Raw genomic sequence first — 14,927 nt, forward strand, 5'->3', positions numbered from 1 at the left:
GCGAGCAAGCCTAATGCATCGGACAAGGTAGCGCCCTAGGTAGACGCCTGCAGCCATTGAAAACACCATCGAAACGGTCAACTCTGCACCACGTTACTTCAACCAAAACGCTGCGAGCAAGTTAACCACCCATGGTCAAATAACGTCAGCAGCCGTCGTGCCAACGATTCACACTTGTTTCCCTATTCGAAAACAAATAAACGGACGCATCCAATGGAGTGTTTATTTCACCTAAGACAGTGAGGGAAGAAAGCTATATCTAGAATAGCGCATCCTCTAGCCCAGTATCTACCCAGTGCCTGTACAATGTACATGTCACACGCCATATAAAACACTCGCGTAAAACACTCATTCACACTAGGTCTATGTACAAGTTAGGAGGTATTCTCACTCACAAAATCACGTGCTGAGCAATATTCATGCGAGGGCTCGCGAAAAAGCTCCAGAGAACTCATAGCGACGTCAGCGGCACAAAACTATGCGAGTGACACGACAAAAGACTGCACGTGACATTGTTTCGAGACATTTTGATCCTGGATTGCCAATTTCTCCTTCGGCCATTTCTGTTGAGCTAGAAAAAGCATCACTGCCACATCCCTCAACGAAACAGCAGGGCAGTCTAGTAGACCAACATATTGACACCGCACATCTCTCCATTATCATATGAGGTTAAACACGGAAAGCAGGGCAAGACAGGCAAGACCTTAGTGTGCCAATAATCTAGCAAAAAGGACGGAAGCTTACACCAGGACTAAGGCGTGTTGAGTAATTAACGTGAGACAGAAAGGACAAGAAATGGTGAATTACTATAAAATCGACGATGGGCTGATAAATGAAAATGAACCCACATTGAGTACGCTTGGAAGAACAATATCATAGTCATGACCAGGCAGACTCAAATTCAGCACACGACGTTACATGGTCCTCGTCTGCCCCGGCCCGGGGCAGCCTTAGCACTAAGCACGCGCGCACAGCGAGGTCCCTGACAAAAACACGCACGTGATTGACTGTGAAACACGTTCTCCGCTCTCATTGGCCGGCCGTGACGTCATCTCGACTGTGATTGGCCGGCGCAGACAGCACACGGCCCACCATTGGTCACTGACAGTGTCTTTCGACTGTGATTGGCCCCCACCGGGCCTGGATAGGCGCTGATTGGTCACCAGAGGCCAGCCTGACATCTGATTGGTGCCGACGTCCGTCTGCTGTGCTCTGATTGGCTAGACGGCCGTCTGCTGTCCGGCCAGGCGGAGAACCTGCTCACATATCCTCTTGTAGCACCAGGCGTCCCCTTCTAGACGCTTACGGCGGATACCTGACGGGGGTGGGGGGGGGGGGGGGGGGGGGGCAGCTTACAGTGAGAGGGGAATACGTTACCATGCGCTCACTTAGGGAGGGGTAAAACACTCGAAAATGTGGGCACACTGAAATCTGAATCGATGTCGCAAACTAGACACACCCTGGCCTATATCACCGCATATCTTCACATCCCCACACTCATTTCTATAAAACACGATCCAAAACCAATTACTCAACTAAACTAACCCTCTACCTTTCTATCAGCTGACGAACACCTGACGGGAACCCCCTCCTCCCCCCCTCCCCGCGATACGTACCAACCACATTGAGGCTCTGGATCATGCAGACCTCCAGCTCGAAGGACATTTTGGCCTTTCCCAGCGGGTCAGCCACCTTTCCCCGCAGTGTGTACCTGAAGGGACGGAGAAGGGTCAGTGAATGTCAGAGAATGGATCAGGTCAAGCCGCAATCGCCATGCTATATGTAGAAGGCTTTTGATGTCAATACAATACAATACAGTACCAGTGTCGATGGGGGCGGAGTAAGGGGACAGAGAGGCAGTCAGAGCCCAGAGGTAAGACAGAGGTAAATATTATGTATATATTAGCGTTAGGTAGTGGATGGGACAATAAGTGGTGAGAGCAAGAAGTCCGTCTTGGATGGAGGAGAGGGGGGAGGGAGAAATCAGCATCAGGCGGCAACGGACGGGGAGAAGGTACCGCTCAGAGGGGAAAATTAACATAATTTTCTTGATTTTCTTTGAATTTCTTTAATTCATCATTTATTGCACTTTTTTTTACAATTATGTAGAAAATAACAAAATATGAAATGCGAAAAACAGAACAACATTTTTGGTTGAGGTGCCATGCACAATCAACCAATTTTCCCAACCATATTTGACATTTTCATCATAGACATGATACGGAAAATCCTTTGCGGAATGGCACGCGACCTTTCGGGCTCGGATCAGCCAGAGGAAAGAAACATCAATCAATTGCATAACAAAGCGGATTGACTCGACAGTGATGTAGAATGATAGGCTGGTAAACCTAAGGAAGACCGGATTCAAAGCGCAACCACCATTGATGCACGTTTTGATGTTGGAAAATATATTGAAGAATATTTCCCTCACGACTTTTTACACGAATTTTCTTCGAAGTTTGAACCATGCACGTCCAGTGATCAAAATACGTAACAAAATGATTCAAGGAGCTTTAGCTTCATACTTTCTTAGGTTCGCCAGAGTATAATACCGCTATTGATAAGACGGTATTGATTTGATCACCGAAAAAGCAAACATCAGATTTCACCAGACTCGCCGATTTACGGGGCTCGAAACACTAGCGCCTCTACATCAGCCATTTCATAGTTGTAGTTACGGTATCTCGCCACCAGGTGGCAGTAAACATCAGCCTTGCGGTGCACTTACTGCCACCTGGTGGCGCGCTAGTGTAACTAAAGCTATGAAACGCTGGCTATAGAGGCGCTTGTGTTTCAAGCCCCCGTAAATCGGCAAGTCTGATCGCCGTAGCTTGGTGGATCATTATTGTGAGCAGGTGCGGGGCGAATATTTTCGACACAGTTAGATTCTTACTTATTGCACGTCCAGCACTGCCAACCCTCCTTTGACAGCCACTCACCCTTTCTGTTTGAGCACGATGCCGCGACTCCAGAGCTCGCGCTGAAGGTCGATCAGCACCTGGTCAGGGTCCGTGGCTCCCGTCGCCGACACGTTTAGCATTTTCTGCGGCACCACGGACAGGCGGTCAGGCAGGCCTTGGTGGGGGGGGGGGTTGGTCAGCGGCACGGGTCAAATAGCCGACGGCCGGAGACAAAATGCGACTCGCTGGAACGGCAACCGTGGCACTTTTCTTTTCAGATTAACAGAACTTTTTTGATGTCTTTTTCCCGAAGGTACCTGCCATCGCCGTCTTCCTGTTTGGGATGATTAGAAATATAGAGGGTTTCGACGATTACGAACAAAAAGGTAGCTTTACACAAATGGTAGTAAAGCTTTTTTCTCTCTCTACTCAAATAGCTTCATCTGGCAGCTATATGGCAGCAGACGCCGGCGATAATCCAGCGGCCATCTTGTGGGTCAACTAAATTACCTCCAAAAAAGCTACTATAAGCTGTAAAACATTTAAATAGAGTTCCGAAACATTCAATAGACAAAGAAAGCCCATTTCCTTGCACTCTGGAGACCTCAAAAGGCTGGTTGAATGCACATTTTAGTAACTTCAGACTGTGCACATTTGTGGCGCACGTGTTACATTTCAAAATAAACAAAACTTGTGAATAAAATGCGAATGGTTGAGAGGGTTGAAAACTGGGGAGAAAGTTTTATTGCTTTAGGAAATTGTTGGGATTTTAGCTGATCAATTGTTCACCAAACTGACTCCGCACAGTAAGTTCTAACAGCAGTGAAGTGTATGGTATGTCTTCATGGCTCTTGCTAAAATAAATGTTTGTCTTGTCGATGGCTCTGCGAACTGGAACCGCGAAGTGCAAGCGCTGGTAGTGGTACATTCTTAAAAAGCAAGTGAAATTAAATAAATTGACTACCAGATTATATCAGTTAGGTATTATTACTTTATGTTGTTGAGCCAAACATCAACATGCCATAATTTGATCATGAATACCTGTTCAAATAAAAATGAATAAAACTTGATAACACTTTCCTGACAGTGAACATAGGCGGCGGAACGGGGAGGGCAGCGGGGCACCGTGCCCCCCTTTGATTTTGGCATTTTAACATTAGCCCTATGGGCGTTCATGGAAAGAATGGGACCAAAAGTCGGCATTGCCCCCTTAATTGAAGGTGTTCCGCCGTTACTGACAGTGAAGCTTAGGAAATCAATGACACATGTCACATACTTTACATAAATGTTACATTTTACAACTAGGTACCTATGTGATAAACTTTGCTACCTACACTGCAACCTCACAAGTTATTTTCTTTTCCTGCTATCTGCTTTTGGCCAGGATGATAACGGTAACAACTAGGCTAAAAAGCTGAACAGCTGGTCAGTATATTCGGGGTACTCAGTTTGCCTGATCTGTGTACAGATGGCGCTTCAGACGGATGGCTACAATGCTGACACGGAGGGCAGCAACAACTCGCCCCTGCAGGACGACTCCGACGACGAGATGGACGACGAAAAGGACCCAGCATGTATGAAACGGCTGAGAGACGAGGATTGGTGGCGCGTGGCAAAGTATGGAGAAGAATAGTGGTAGACCTGTGCTTTATGCAAATCCCTGTATTGATGACAATTAACACTCAGAAATGTGATCAGCAGATTTTTAAACCTCTGTTTCATTACCTAATTCACAGAGTTGTGATCAACTTTTTAAACCTCTAGTTGGGAAAACCCATAGCCCAAACAGCTAAAACAATGTCCCAAACGGTGACAACAATCAGTGATGTGCGCCAGGGTGTATTCAATAACAAACCTCATTCAGCATTGAGTTTGAGTGACCCCCCCCCCCCTCCTCCAGCCGCCCAGATCGTGCTGAAGCGTCTGGAGCTGAACGGCGGACCGACGTACCTGGCGCGGGACTATATGAGCGGGGACGACTTCTCCGACTACTCCATCGAGAGCCCCGGTGGGTACTGAGGTTTTCACGGCTACCCTGCCGTGTTCACACACGGCTGGGTAATAATGAGGCGCCCATTCATACAACTTTGAAGAGCACTGGTTGTATAAAGGTATTGCTTCCTCATTGTTTCCCTGTTGCTCCCTTCCCTGCCATATTGCTTCCCTATGCCTTGCTGTGGGATTAAAGGGCATTATCTTACCCGGAGAGAACGACATAGTTGCGTCATTTTCGGACACTGCGGGAGTGGCAAGTGCTATAAATGTTCCCCTTGACTGTGCAAGTCGAGTATGAGTATGTGTCGAGTATGTGCACATTCGAGGCCTCGACTTGCACTCCATCGAGAGCCCGGGTAGGTAATGGGTTTTGGGTAATGTGTTTTGGGTTAATGGGTAATGGGTTTTCACAGTTATATGCTGTATGCTGAATGCCACATCGCTTCCTTATGTCTTGCCACGGATCACATAACGGATCGGCAACTCCCCCCCCGCAACCTGTCTCCCCTGCCACCTGGTGGGCATTTAGGTGAACTATCTTCACTAAGGACGCGGCCGGCCTCGTGCGTGTTGAGGGCGTCGTGTCGGAGCTAATTAAGTGATTTTTCTGCGGAACATGGTTTCTCAGCTAGCTCAGAAGATATCTATGGTATAAATGAGAATGGCAAGAATCGTTAGACACAGGTTAAGTATTTGAGATTGTATACTTCGTCATGAAAATCGTTGTTTTCATACCCACGTGGGCGACCTAACGTCCATCGAGAAATTGGTAATTTTCCGATCGTTGTCATCTCTTACATATATTTCATGAGTATAGTTTTGATGAATATTCATCTGCCGATTAAATTAAACCTGTAACTTTCACAAATATTCTTGCATAAAGTATAAACCCACGCCGGGCCGGTACACGGTACCAACCGCGCCGGGCCGAGGGTGTGTGAAACCCCCGCCCCCTCCCCCTAACTCGGCTTCTGGGCCACGTAGCCACACGGGGTAAGCGGCATTCCAAAGGGCGTAAGAAATAATGGCGGATATACATGGTCATTTTTTAGGTCAGGTCAAAGGTCAAGTCACCATAGGTCATTAAAGGCAAATTTTGTCTATTTCAACAATTTTCGAAACACCCGACGCATAACTTGGGAACCAACAGAACTACAGCGCCGCGGAAAAGTGCATTCGATAGCTCTTTTACAGGTCTTACCGAGTTGTATTCTTCGATTTGACCTCAGGTCAACCGTTTAGCCTCCAGAGGGCAAAAACTAAAAAATAGCCGTGTTTAGGAAAAACGTTTTTTTTTGGTAATAACTTTTGACTCAAAAGAGCCATGACATTACTTTTGCCAGCATCGTGTTCCTCTCGTCAAGACGCTTCGAGTGAGCTATAATTTGACCTTGAAAGGTCAACTTGAAAACTTAACCTCAGGTCAAGGTCATGACCTGACCGGAAAAGGTCATGTTGCATATCAGTCGATCCGCAACGTCGAGCCGAACACATCTGAGGCGTTTTCAGCGCTCTAGCACGCCTCTATCAGAAGTTATTAGCGAAAAACTGTTAGATTCTGTTCGTGACTTGAGATGACCTCGGGGACGTAACGAGGGGTCACAGTTGCCATTTTCCGGTTCAGTGTGTCAATTTTACCTACATTTCGATTTTTGAGAGTGTCTAGAATAGCGTTCGTGCAAAACAGACGCTTTTCAATTTTCTCCCATTGACTTTCATATAATGGAGAGAACGCACAATTGACCTGACCTTAGGTCACCGATATCAAAATTCCGAGATATACATTTTATAGATAATGCTGCTCTTATCAATCGCTGAAAGTTTCAAGGCAATCGATCATTCGGTGTAGCTATGACGAGCATTCTTATTTTTTTCTGAGGTAAGGTCACTTGGCGTGACCTGGTGACCTGACCTAAGGCGACCTGGGTCTGAAATTTTCACAACATGTGCGGAAAAGATGCACGAACAGGTATGCCAAAAACATGAAACAGGTATGTTTTTGAGATATCTGCGAAAAAACGCAGGGGGGGGGGTGTTCAAACAACCCCCGGCCCGGCGCGGGTTAAGAGACCATTGCAGAGCCGGAAGGATTATAGGAATTGGGAGAAACGTTGGTCTGGACAGGCACCCTAGAGAGTCACCGGGGCTGAGCCCGTCCGAATGGACAGGCCGACCAGCCCCCCAAGCACTCTCTGCACCCGGCTACGGGTGTGCTCCCTTGGGAGCAGTGGTGCGCTTCAAGGGAGCAGCCCGCATGAGATAAAGTTGCCTGTCCAGCCCGGATCGAGAGCTGCTGCGTGGAGGAGAAGGATTTGAACTTGATCTGAACATCCTGAGGATGAAAACGACGGACGGGTGTTGCGTTCACACCCGTTTCCCCGTGCCTTTTAACACTGGTTGCGGCGGGCGGCCGGCTCCCCTCCTTAGTGAAGATATCCGCGCCGCTAGATGGCAGCCCGCTCTGCGGGTACACCGATAACAATGGGAAGCGGGGAGAGTTGCCGATCCGTTAGGTGATCCGTGGTCTTGCTGTGGAATTTAAAGAAGTGTATCTTTTCCTTCATAAGTTCAATCGTTTTTTTATGCAGAGAAAACGACAAAGTTGCGTCAATTTCGGACACAGCGGAAGTGGCAAGTGCCTTAAACACTCCACTGGATATGCCCGTGCGGAGGACGTCTGTCAATGACTGTATTTGTGACGTTTCTGTTCCTTCCGCAGAGGACAACGACTCGGACTATGGAGACAGCCGGAAGAAGCGCAAGAAGCGGCGCGCTGTCAAGCGGATCAAGTGTGACGAATGTAACCGGCGCTTCGTCACCAAGGGCTTCATGCTGAAGCACAAGGCCGTGCACAGAGGCGAGTTCACGTGCCCCAAGTGTGACAAAAAGTGCGCCTCGGCCGGCATGCTGCGCCTCCACCAGCGACTTCACACGGGCGAACGGCCTTACGGCTGCGGCCAGTGCGACAAGGCGTTCGCGTTCAAGCTGCAGCTGATTGCGCACGTGGACCGCGACCACAGCGACGGCGTGCTGCTGTACGCGTGCGACGAGTGCGACCGCGCCTTCTCCAAGGAAACGTTCCTCACGCGCCACCAGATCACGCACAAGGAGCGCACACACGAGTGCGACTTCTGCGGGAAGGGGTTCTTCGGCAACGCCCCGCTGCGCGCGCACATCCAGCGGGTGCACCGCGCACAGCCGTCCGACACCCCGGGCGATGGCGGCCGACGCTCGGGCCGCACGGCGCGCGTCGATTACAGAGATGACGTCATCAACGTCGAGGCTGCCGCCGACGAGTACCGGCCGCGCAAGAAGCGGCCCGCGCACGCGTTCGTCGCCAAGGTGGTGAGCCGTCTGCGCAGTGAGGAGGCGCCGCCGCCAGCCGCCCGGGGGCGCGCCAAAAAGAAGAAGCGCGCGCCGTTTTACGTGGGCACGGGCACTCAGCCAAGCAGGGAGTCTAACCGGCGCACCAAGATGGTCAACTACGCCGATCGCGACTCCGAAGGGCAGTCCGAGTCGGAGTCGGAGGGGGAGGGGTCGGGGGAGGAGGCGCCGGCAAAGAAGAGGGGGCGCGGCCGACCGAAGAAGAAGAAGGAAGTCGTTCAGAACGGTCACGACGATGGCGAGGAGGAGGCTCAGCAGACCAAACGGGGAAGGCCGGGCCGCGGGAGACCCAGGAAGGCGGCCGCGGCGGCGCCTTCTGAGGACGAGGAACAGGACGACGAGGAGCCTCAGAAAAACCCGCGGGGACGCGGCCGGCCGAGACAGGCTGCTGCGCAAAACGACGAGGAGGCGCACTCTGATGAATCTGAGGAAGAACGGAGCCAGTCTAAGAAAACCCAGCGGGGCAGGGGTAGGCCGAAGAAGCAGCCGCCGAAGAGGAAGGCCGCGGATTCTGAGGAGGACGAGCCAGAGGCTGAGACGCCGCAGGCTGAGACGCCGCGCCGCCGCGGCCGCCCCGCCGCCAGCCGTAAGAGCCTGGCCGACCGCATCCTAGAGGAGGAAGAGGACATCCCCTCCGCGAGGAAAACCGGCCGCGGTCGGAAGGCCACCGCCGCCGCGGATAGTGGCGGCGACAGCAGCGAGGAGGAGCCCCCGCCGGTCAAGAAGACCCCCGGCCGCGGCCGGCCTCCCAAGGCGCCGCCGGCCGCCGAGACGGCTGAGAACGGGACGTCCGGCGGGTCGGACGAGGAGTGGGAGGACGCGGAGGCCAAGACGCCGGCCCGGCGCGCGCGCGCCGCCGCCGCGGTCAAGACGCCGCCGGCGCGGGCGACGGGCCGGCGCGCGGCGGCGACCAACGTCAGTCTGGCCGAGGCCAGCGACAGTGAGAGCGAGGATGGAGAGGCGGGCGCGCGGCGCGTCACCGGACGCGGACGGCGCGCCAGAGACGACGCCGAGTCGCGCGTGCCGCCCAAGAAGCGGCTGCGCGGTCGCCAGTGAGAACCGGCGGCGGCGGGCGGGACGACGAAACACCCAGTGAGGGAGAAACTCGCTACCAGCGCCGGCCAATCGGCTGTCACAGCGCCAGCATAAACAGCGGGCCGGACGGCCGAGTGGCCGCCCCGGCGGAGGACGGATCTGAGGGCCCTGCAGACGCGGATGGCGAGCCGCGCGTGACCGGACCAACAATGTGACGAATTGTCCGCGCCACAGATGTACAAAGACTCCGCGGCGGCGGCGACGGACGACGGGCCGGGCAATTTCCGGTGACCGTGTACTGGAGTTTGTTTTTAGGCTGCCGTATCAACGAGGGAGGGCGCGGGGGAGGGTTGAGTGTAGAGCTTCTGCGCGCGGGAAGTGCCAGAATCGTTCCAGCGAGTGACTGTGAATATCATTTTGGGCCTTTGTGAAGTCATAATTGTTATATATTTTGGTCGCTTTTCGTTTGTGGTACCACACAAATGCTTTTTGATAATTAGAGCTGGCAATGTCACATGTTTTACCAGTAGACTGTCGCTAGTTCGATGTATTATTTAGGTCCACCAAACGCCAGCGTGTCTTTGAATAAAATACTGCCGAGTTGACCGTGTGTGACAATACACAAGAGCCGACATCGGAGAAGAACGAACCGAATAATGATATACAGAATGAAAACGCGATCGACTTTGGTGGGTCAGCTGACAAAAACATTGACGATGTTCTGGGGATGTATCGGTAAATTTCTGCCCGTGGAGGCACAGAAGAACTGGACGTGAACATTCAAGGACAACGGACAAGTAATTTCTAGAAATCCTCTGTAAATTACCATCCCATTATTATCGACTGGATTGTGACGTAGAGCAATGCAGAGAAGCGTCAAAATCGTAAAACCTCGCGTCAAATCAAAGAATGATTGGAAGCAGCACTGTTCTTTTCGACTTCAAGCCGAAAAGTACGGTGTTCCTTCCATTCACCGGTTCCTCACGTAAAACCGGAAACCGTTCTATCGTCATTCGTCAACGTATCACTGGTCTAACAAATCAATCATACTTATAAGTAACTGAGTATCATGTCTCTTCCGTCTGCCTGTCTGTATGTTACTCCCACGCTACCCCCCCCCCTCTCTCTCTCTCTCTCTCTCTCTCTCTCTCTCTCTCTCTCTCTCTTCCCTCTCTCTCCCTCGTCCCTCTCTCTCTCTCTCTCTCTCTCTCTCTCTCTCTCTCTCTCTCTCTCTCTCTCTCTCTCTCTTCCCTCTCTCTCCCTCGTCCCTCTCTCTCTCTCTCTCTCTCTCTCTCTCTCTCTCTCTCTCTCTCTCTCTCTCTCTCTCTCTCTCTCTCTCTCCCTCCCCGTTCTCACCTTGGTATCGATGAGCGCCGGCCGGTCGCCAGCCACCTGGGTGCGTTTCCGAGGCGTCAACATGTTCTTCATCTTGTCCAGACCCTTCTCGATGGAGCCGAACACCTTCCGTCCCGAGATGGGCGTCCGGGGCACCGCGGAGGACTTGGAGCCGCAATCTGGTGTGCGGAAATTCTCCGACTGCGGGCGCGGCCTGTCCAGGGGGGGGGGGGGGAGGCAGGGGGTCAGTGGGGCCACGGGGTGGGTAGTCAGGTAGGTAGTGATGGGGCGGATAGGGAGAAAAGTAAAAAATATCGGTGCAATATAGCTACATGTGGGTGATAGTCGAGGGCAAACCAATGCATTTCATGGCAAATTTCGAGCGGAATACCTAAGAAAAAAAACTGAAGAAATGTGAAGTTGAAACAATGACCTTAAAAAAGTGAAATAGGCGGTAATCAGAGTTAACGAACACTCCAGTTGCAAACGAGTCACAAAATATGACACGAAAAACGGAAAAAGATGGTACCGGAAGAGGGGAGTAAAGAACACAGCAATGCCAAATGCTCGATCGTCCCATTATATTTCAGGCGTCTGTTTCATTACCGCCATATCGGCAAATAATCCTCGGAGCCACCGATGTGCGCCCGGCGCCTACGACAGTACCATGTCGGACTACGTGTCAGACCCCCGCCCAGTCCGAGGGCCACCCACCTCCTCTGTGGCGTCTTGAAGGCGGGGTCGAGGGCTGACTCCACCGACCGGGACGGAGACAGCTTACACGGCGTCTCTGTGAGGGGATGAGAGACGAGATAGTGGTCAGTTGCGTCTCTGGGTTTCAGATAGAGGCACCACAGGCAAAGGTCCAATGAGGGAATGGTAGCTCATCAAAACACACGTAAGAACGAGCGTACAAAACTCACTAGACGGCGAAAACATTTGATGAAATGTCAGCAAATAGGAGGCAGGTGGCAGCACAAATATTATCCAGCAGTGCCGTACGATTCCGCGAATCGATAATTAAATGAACATCAGTTTTACACAAGCGCAGCCTAAACGAGCCAGCTCACGCTATGGGCATCCATAACATAATATCCCCTCCCCAAAGTACCAAACCTCCCACTTCACCCCCCCCCCCCAGCGGCGCCCCCTCACCACCGGCGCGTCGCTTGGTCTTTTTGCTGGGTGACGGCGCCTTGGGCTGCAGAAAGTCGTTCTCCTTGTTCTCAGTCGGCGAGGGTCGGGGCGGTGTGGCTCGTTTCCTCCGCTGACTGCCCCGGCCACGCTGGGAGCCGCGGCCGGTGCTGCGCTCCAGCAGTGGCTCCATCTCTGGAGAGATGACACAACTAACGGTCAGAGGCGGCGGCGATACGATAAGGAAGGCAGAGAATCTCTACTCTGGTATCTGATACCCTGGCTTACAGAGAGGCTGAGACGATTCGAACTCAGTCTAGGTTGGTTGGTGTAGATTTAAAACCTGTTGTAATCGAGCCACTCGATGCATTCATTTATGAAATAATGACGCTAGGTGTAAAGAAGCTACCATGACTATTTTCTTTCGTCTCATTCGTCACATAGTTTTAGTTACGGAAGGCGAACCAAATAACCGACTACCGCTCCACAATCTCATGGACAGGACCATCACTTCCAGTCCTCCTTTCCTCATATCTTCCTCCTCAGACCTCAGACCTCAGCCCCTCACCTTCCCCATCTCCCCGATGGGTCTCAGAGGTCCCCACCCCGCTCCCCGATGGGTCTCTCAGAGGGCCCCTACCGTATCGTTTCACCAATGGGTTTTAGATTGCCCCCGCCCCCTCTCTCCCGCAGACCATCTCACCGATGGGTCTCAGAGGTAAGGTTCCACCCCCGCTCTCTCACCGATGGGTTTGAGGCTGAGGAGCGTCTCCATGGCCTCCTCCTCCTCCTGTTCCTGACGGCGGCGCTGGTCCAGCTCCAGCTCCAGGCCCCGGCGCTGCTCCAGCGCGTCCAGCGCCGTGTCCAGCGACTGTGGCCGCCCGTGCGGGGAGTCCCCCAGCGGCACCAGACCGGGCAGACCGGCGGAAGTGAGCTCCTGGAGGGTGGCGCGGCCGGCCGCGGCAGACGGAGGAGGCGGAGGCATCTGGAGGGGAGAAGGAGGGGGTCAGAACTGGCAGACAAAGCCTGTGTAGTGTCCTGTAGCCTGCAGCCTGTAGTATAGACAGCGGGTGTAGAGTGAGAGTCGAGTCGGTGTCGTAAAACGGCATCGAGCGTCACAGCAAGGTTCGAGCGGGACCTAAATAGCGATACAAGGCTGTTGAAATAGGGATACAAAAATGCGAGTGTGACATCTAGTCCATCACGGCTTCCCAATGACGTGATTTATAGCCAGCAATGCCGTTTTATTTTATTTCCCACGTCACTCTCAATCTCCTTCTCTCCTCTCATCTGCTGCGTCACCTGTGTCAGTCTCTCTCTCTCTCTCTCTCTCTCTCTCTCTCTCTCTCTCTCTCTCTCTCTCTCTCTCTCTCTCTCTCTCTCTCTCTCTCTCTCTCCCTCCCTCTGACCTGCTGCGCCGCAGCCAGTCTGACGGGCTCCCCTCGTCGTTTGGCGGCCAGCAGCAGCCAGTAGGTGGCAGTGGTGTGATCATAACTCCACTGGGAGAGACGGCGCGCCATCCAGGCGCGGCTGCGGCCCCCGGAGACCGCCATCGCCGTCACCACGTCCTCGTCCGGCTGACGTGACTGAGAGGGGGGGGGGGGGGTCAGTTGGCGGCGTTAGAGGCGTCAATTCGTACACAAAGCTCTAATAACAAAGCCTCGGGGATAATCAATACCTGACGAGCTGCATCTCTGATGACACTGTTTGGGTTTTAGAATAGTTCGAAACATTCGAACTCCATCGACCACCGGCGACTAGAAAACAGCGTATCTGAAGCGGGGCTCACATCACCATGTAATAGAGCTGAGCACACCAAAACACACCTAGGGAAGCCGCTTTTCCACGTCCCAACGGGATGGTTTTCAGCGATAACCCAAGGGAATGTCACACTTGGGCAATATTCACACCCTGAAAATAGGGTAGTAGCTACCCGTAACCGGATAGCTACATGTCTATCCACTCATAATGTGTTGGTACTTGGTAGTCAGTAGCCACCAGTGGAGGGGTACTACCCACAGTGACGAGTCCGTTACCCGTTCGATAACGGATCAGTACGCACCTGGAAGTAGCTCTTCCACTCGACGGGCAGCCCTGTTCCAGCCGTGAGCCAGGGATGGGTCAGCAGCTCAGAAACCACGATCCGATGTTTGGGTTCCACCTGCAGCATCTGGTCCAGCAGGCGCAGGGAGCCCTCAGACAGCCACTCGGGCTTCTGGTACACACCGGCCTGTACAGAGAGAGCGGGGTCGCGGGTTCAAATCCCAGCACAGCCCTCCGACAGCCACTCGGGCTTCTGGTACACACCGGCCTAAGGAAAGAGCGGGGGCGCGGGTTCAAATCCCAAGAATCTTTCAGACAGGACAAGCTTCGGTGACAGGCCAGCCCGTGGCCGCAGGCGGAGACACGCGTTAATCAGTTGTAGGCTCGAATTACAGCAAGCCGTCAGACTGACATGAACACAACAGCCATATAGAAATCCCGACCCACCCGTAACAGGCTCACACAATCCTCGACCCAGTAGCGCTCCACTCTAACCATCATCCTTCACTATCTCACGCCCTACCTGTATTTTCTTGTAGAGGTTGGCAATATTCTCGTCGTCAAAGGGCAGGAAGCCACAGAGCAGGGCGTAGAGCAGCACGCCCATACTCCAGATGTCCGCCTCGGCTCCGAGGTACTGCAGGCCGGAGACCAGCTCGGGCGCCGCGTAGGCCGGCGAGCCGCAGCAGGTCTCCAGGTGGGCCTGCATGCCGCCCTCGGGGTTGGCACAGAGGCCGAAATCGATCAGCTTCAGGCGGTTGTCGTCGTCCAGCAGCAGGTTCTCCTGGGGAGGGGGGGGGGGATCGTGAGGTAGTGGTCTTGTTTGGAGATGGGGGGATTCGGGGTGGAGCAAGTCATTTATCCCGAGCTCTACACAAATATTACGACTGAGACACAAATGATCGTTAGCCGGTTAACGTAACACTTACCGTCCTACGCCGTAACGGATTTGATCAGATATGAGCCTTTTTATACGATGATGCCTCATCAAAAGATCTTTCCCAGATATCGATATCAATTTATAGAACGTCTATGTAACTCTATCGAACCTCTAGCAGCCCCCCCCCCTCCCTCAGCGTCCCCATCCCGACCCCTGAGTGC

The 14,927-nt window shown here is 52.9% G+C and overlaps 2 protein-coding genes across 2 annotated transcripts; one reads left to right on the forward strand and one right to left on the reverse strand.

Moving 5' to 3' along the window:
- Window positions 1-200: 200 nt before the first annotated feature.
- Window positions 201-14,625, reverse strand: LOC122370527 (maternal embryonic leucine zipper kinase-like). Its single transcript, XM_043346190.1, has 10 exons — window positions 14,350-14,625; window positions 13,846-14,013; window positions 13,193-13,369; window positions 12,528-12,768; window positions 11,805-11,978; window positions 11,364-11,439; window positions 10,671-10,863; window positions 2,940-3,043; window positions 1,617-1,711; window positions 201-1,315 (listed from the first exon to the last, which is right to left on the reverse strand). The coding sequence occupies exons 1-10, from the start codon at window positions 14,533-14,535 to the stop codon at window positions 1,221-1,223; spliced, it is 1,509 nt and encodes a 502-aa protein (XP_043202125.1). The 5' UTR covers window positions 14,536-14,625; the 3' UTR covers window positions 201-1,220.
- Window positions 3,604-9,917, forward strand: LOC122370526 (nucleolar protein dao-5-like). The gene is made up of 4 exons (XM_043346189.1): window positions 3,604-3,706; window positions 4,369-4,474; window positions 4,801-4,908; window positions 7,615-9,917. The coding sequence occupies exons 2-4, from the start codon at window positions 4,369-4,371 to the stop codon at window positions 9,333-9,335; spliced, it is 1,935 nt and encodes a 644-aa protein (XP_043202124.1). The 5' UTR covers window positions 3,604-3,706; the 3' UTR covers window positions 9,336-9,917.
- Window positions 14,626-14,927: the final 302 nt, after the last annotated feature.

Source organism: Amphibalanus amphitrite, unplaced genomic scaffold (assembly GCF_019059575.1).
Source record: "Amphibalanus amphitrite isolate SeventyFive unplaced genomic scaffold, NRLGWU_Aamphi_draft 001141F_arrow, whole genome shotgun sequence".
Lineage (NCBI taxonomy): Eukaryota > Metazoa > Arthropoda > Thecostraca > Balanomorpha > Balanidae > Amphibalanus > Amphibalanus amphitrite.

What these genes read in the sequence shown, in the direction of transcription:
- LOC122370526 (XM_043346189.1), top strand. Translation starts at nt 4,369, where the DNA reads ATGGCGCTTCAGACGGATGGCTACAATGCTGACACGGAGGGCAGCAAC. An exon ending in CGACGAAAAGGACCCAGCAT is followed by an intron (nt 4,475 to 4,800) that starts GTATGAAACGGC and finishes CCCCTCCTCCAG; the next exon opens with CCGCCCAGATCGTGCTGAAG. An exon ending in CTACTCCATCGAGAGCCCCG is followed by an intron (nt 4,909 to 7,614) that starts GTGGGTACTGAG and finishes TTCCTTCCGCAG; the next exon opens with AGGACAACGACTCGGACTAT.
- LOC122370527 (XM_043346190.1), bottom strand. Translation starts at nt 14,535, where the DNA reads ATGCAGGCCCACCTGGAGACCTGCTGCGGCTCGCCGGCCTACGCGGCG. An exon ending in ACCTCTACAAGAAAATACAG is followed by an intron (nt 14,014 to 14,349) that starts GTAGGGCGTGAG and finishes CTCTCTGTACAG; the next exon opens with GCCGGTGTGTACCAGAAGCC. An exon ending in CGGCGCTCATCGATACCAAG is followed by an intron (nt 3,044 to 10,670) that starts GTGAGAACGGGG and finishes GTGGTGCCGCAG; the next exon opens with AAAATGCTAAACGTGTCGGC.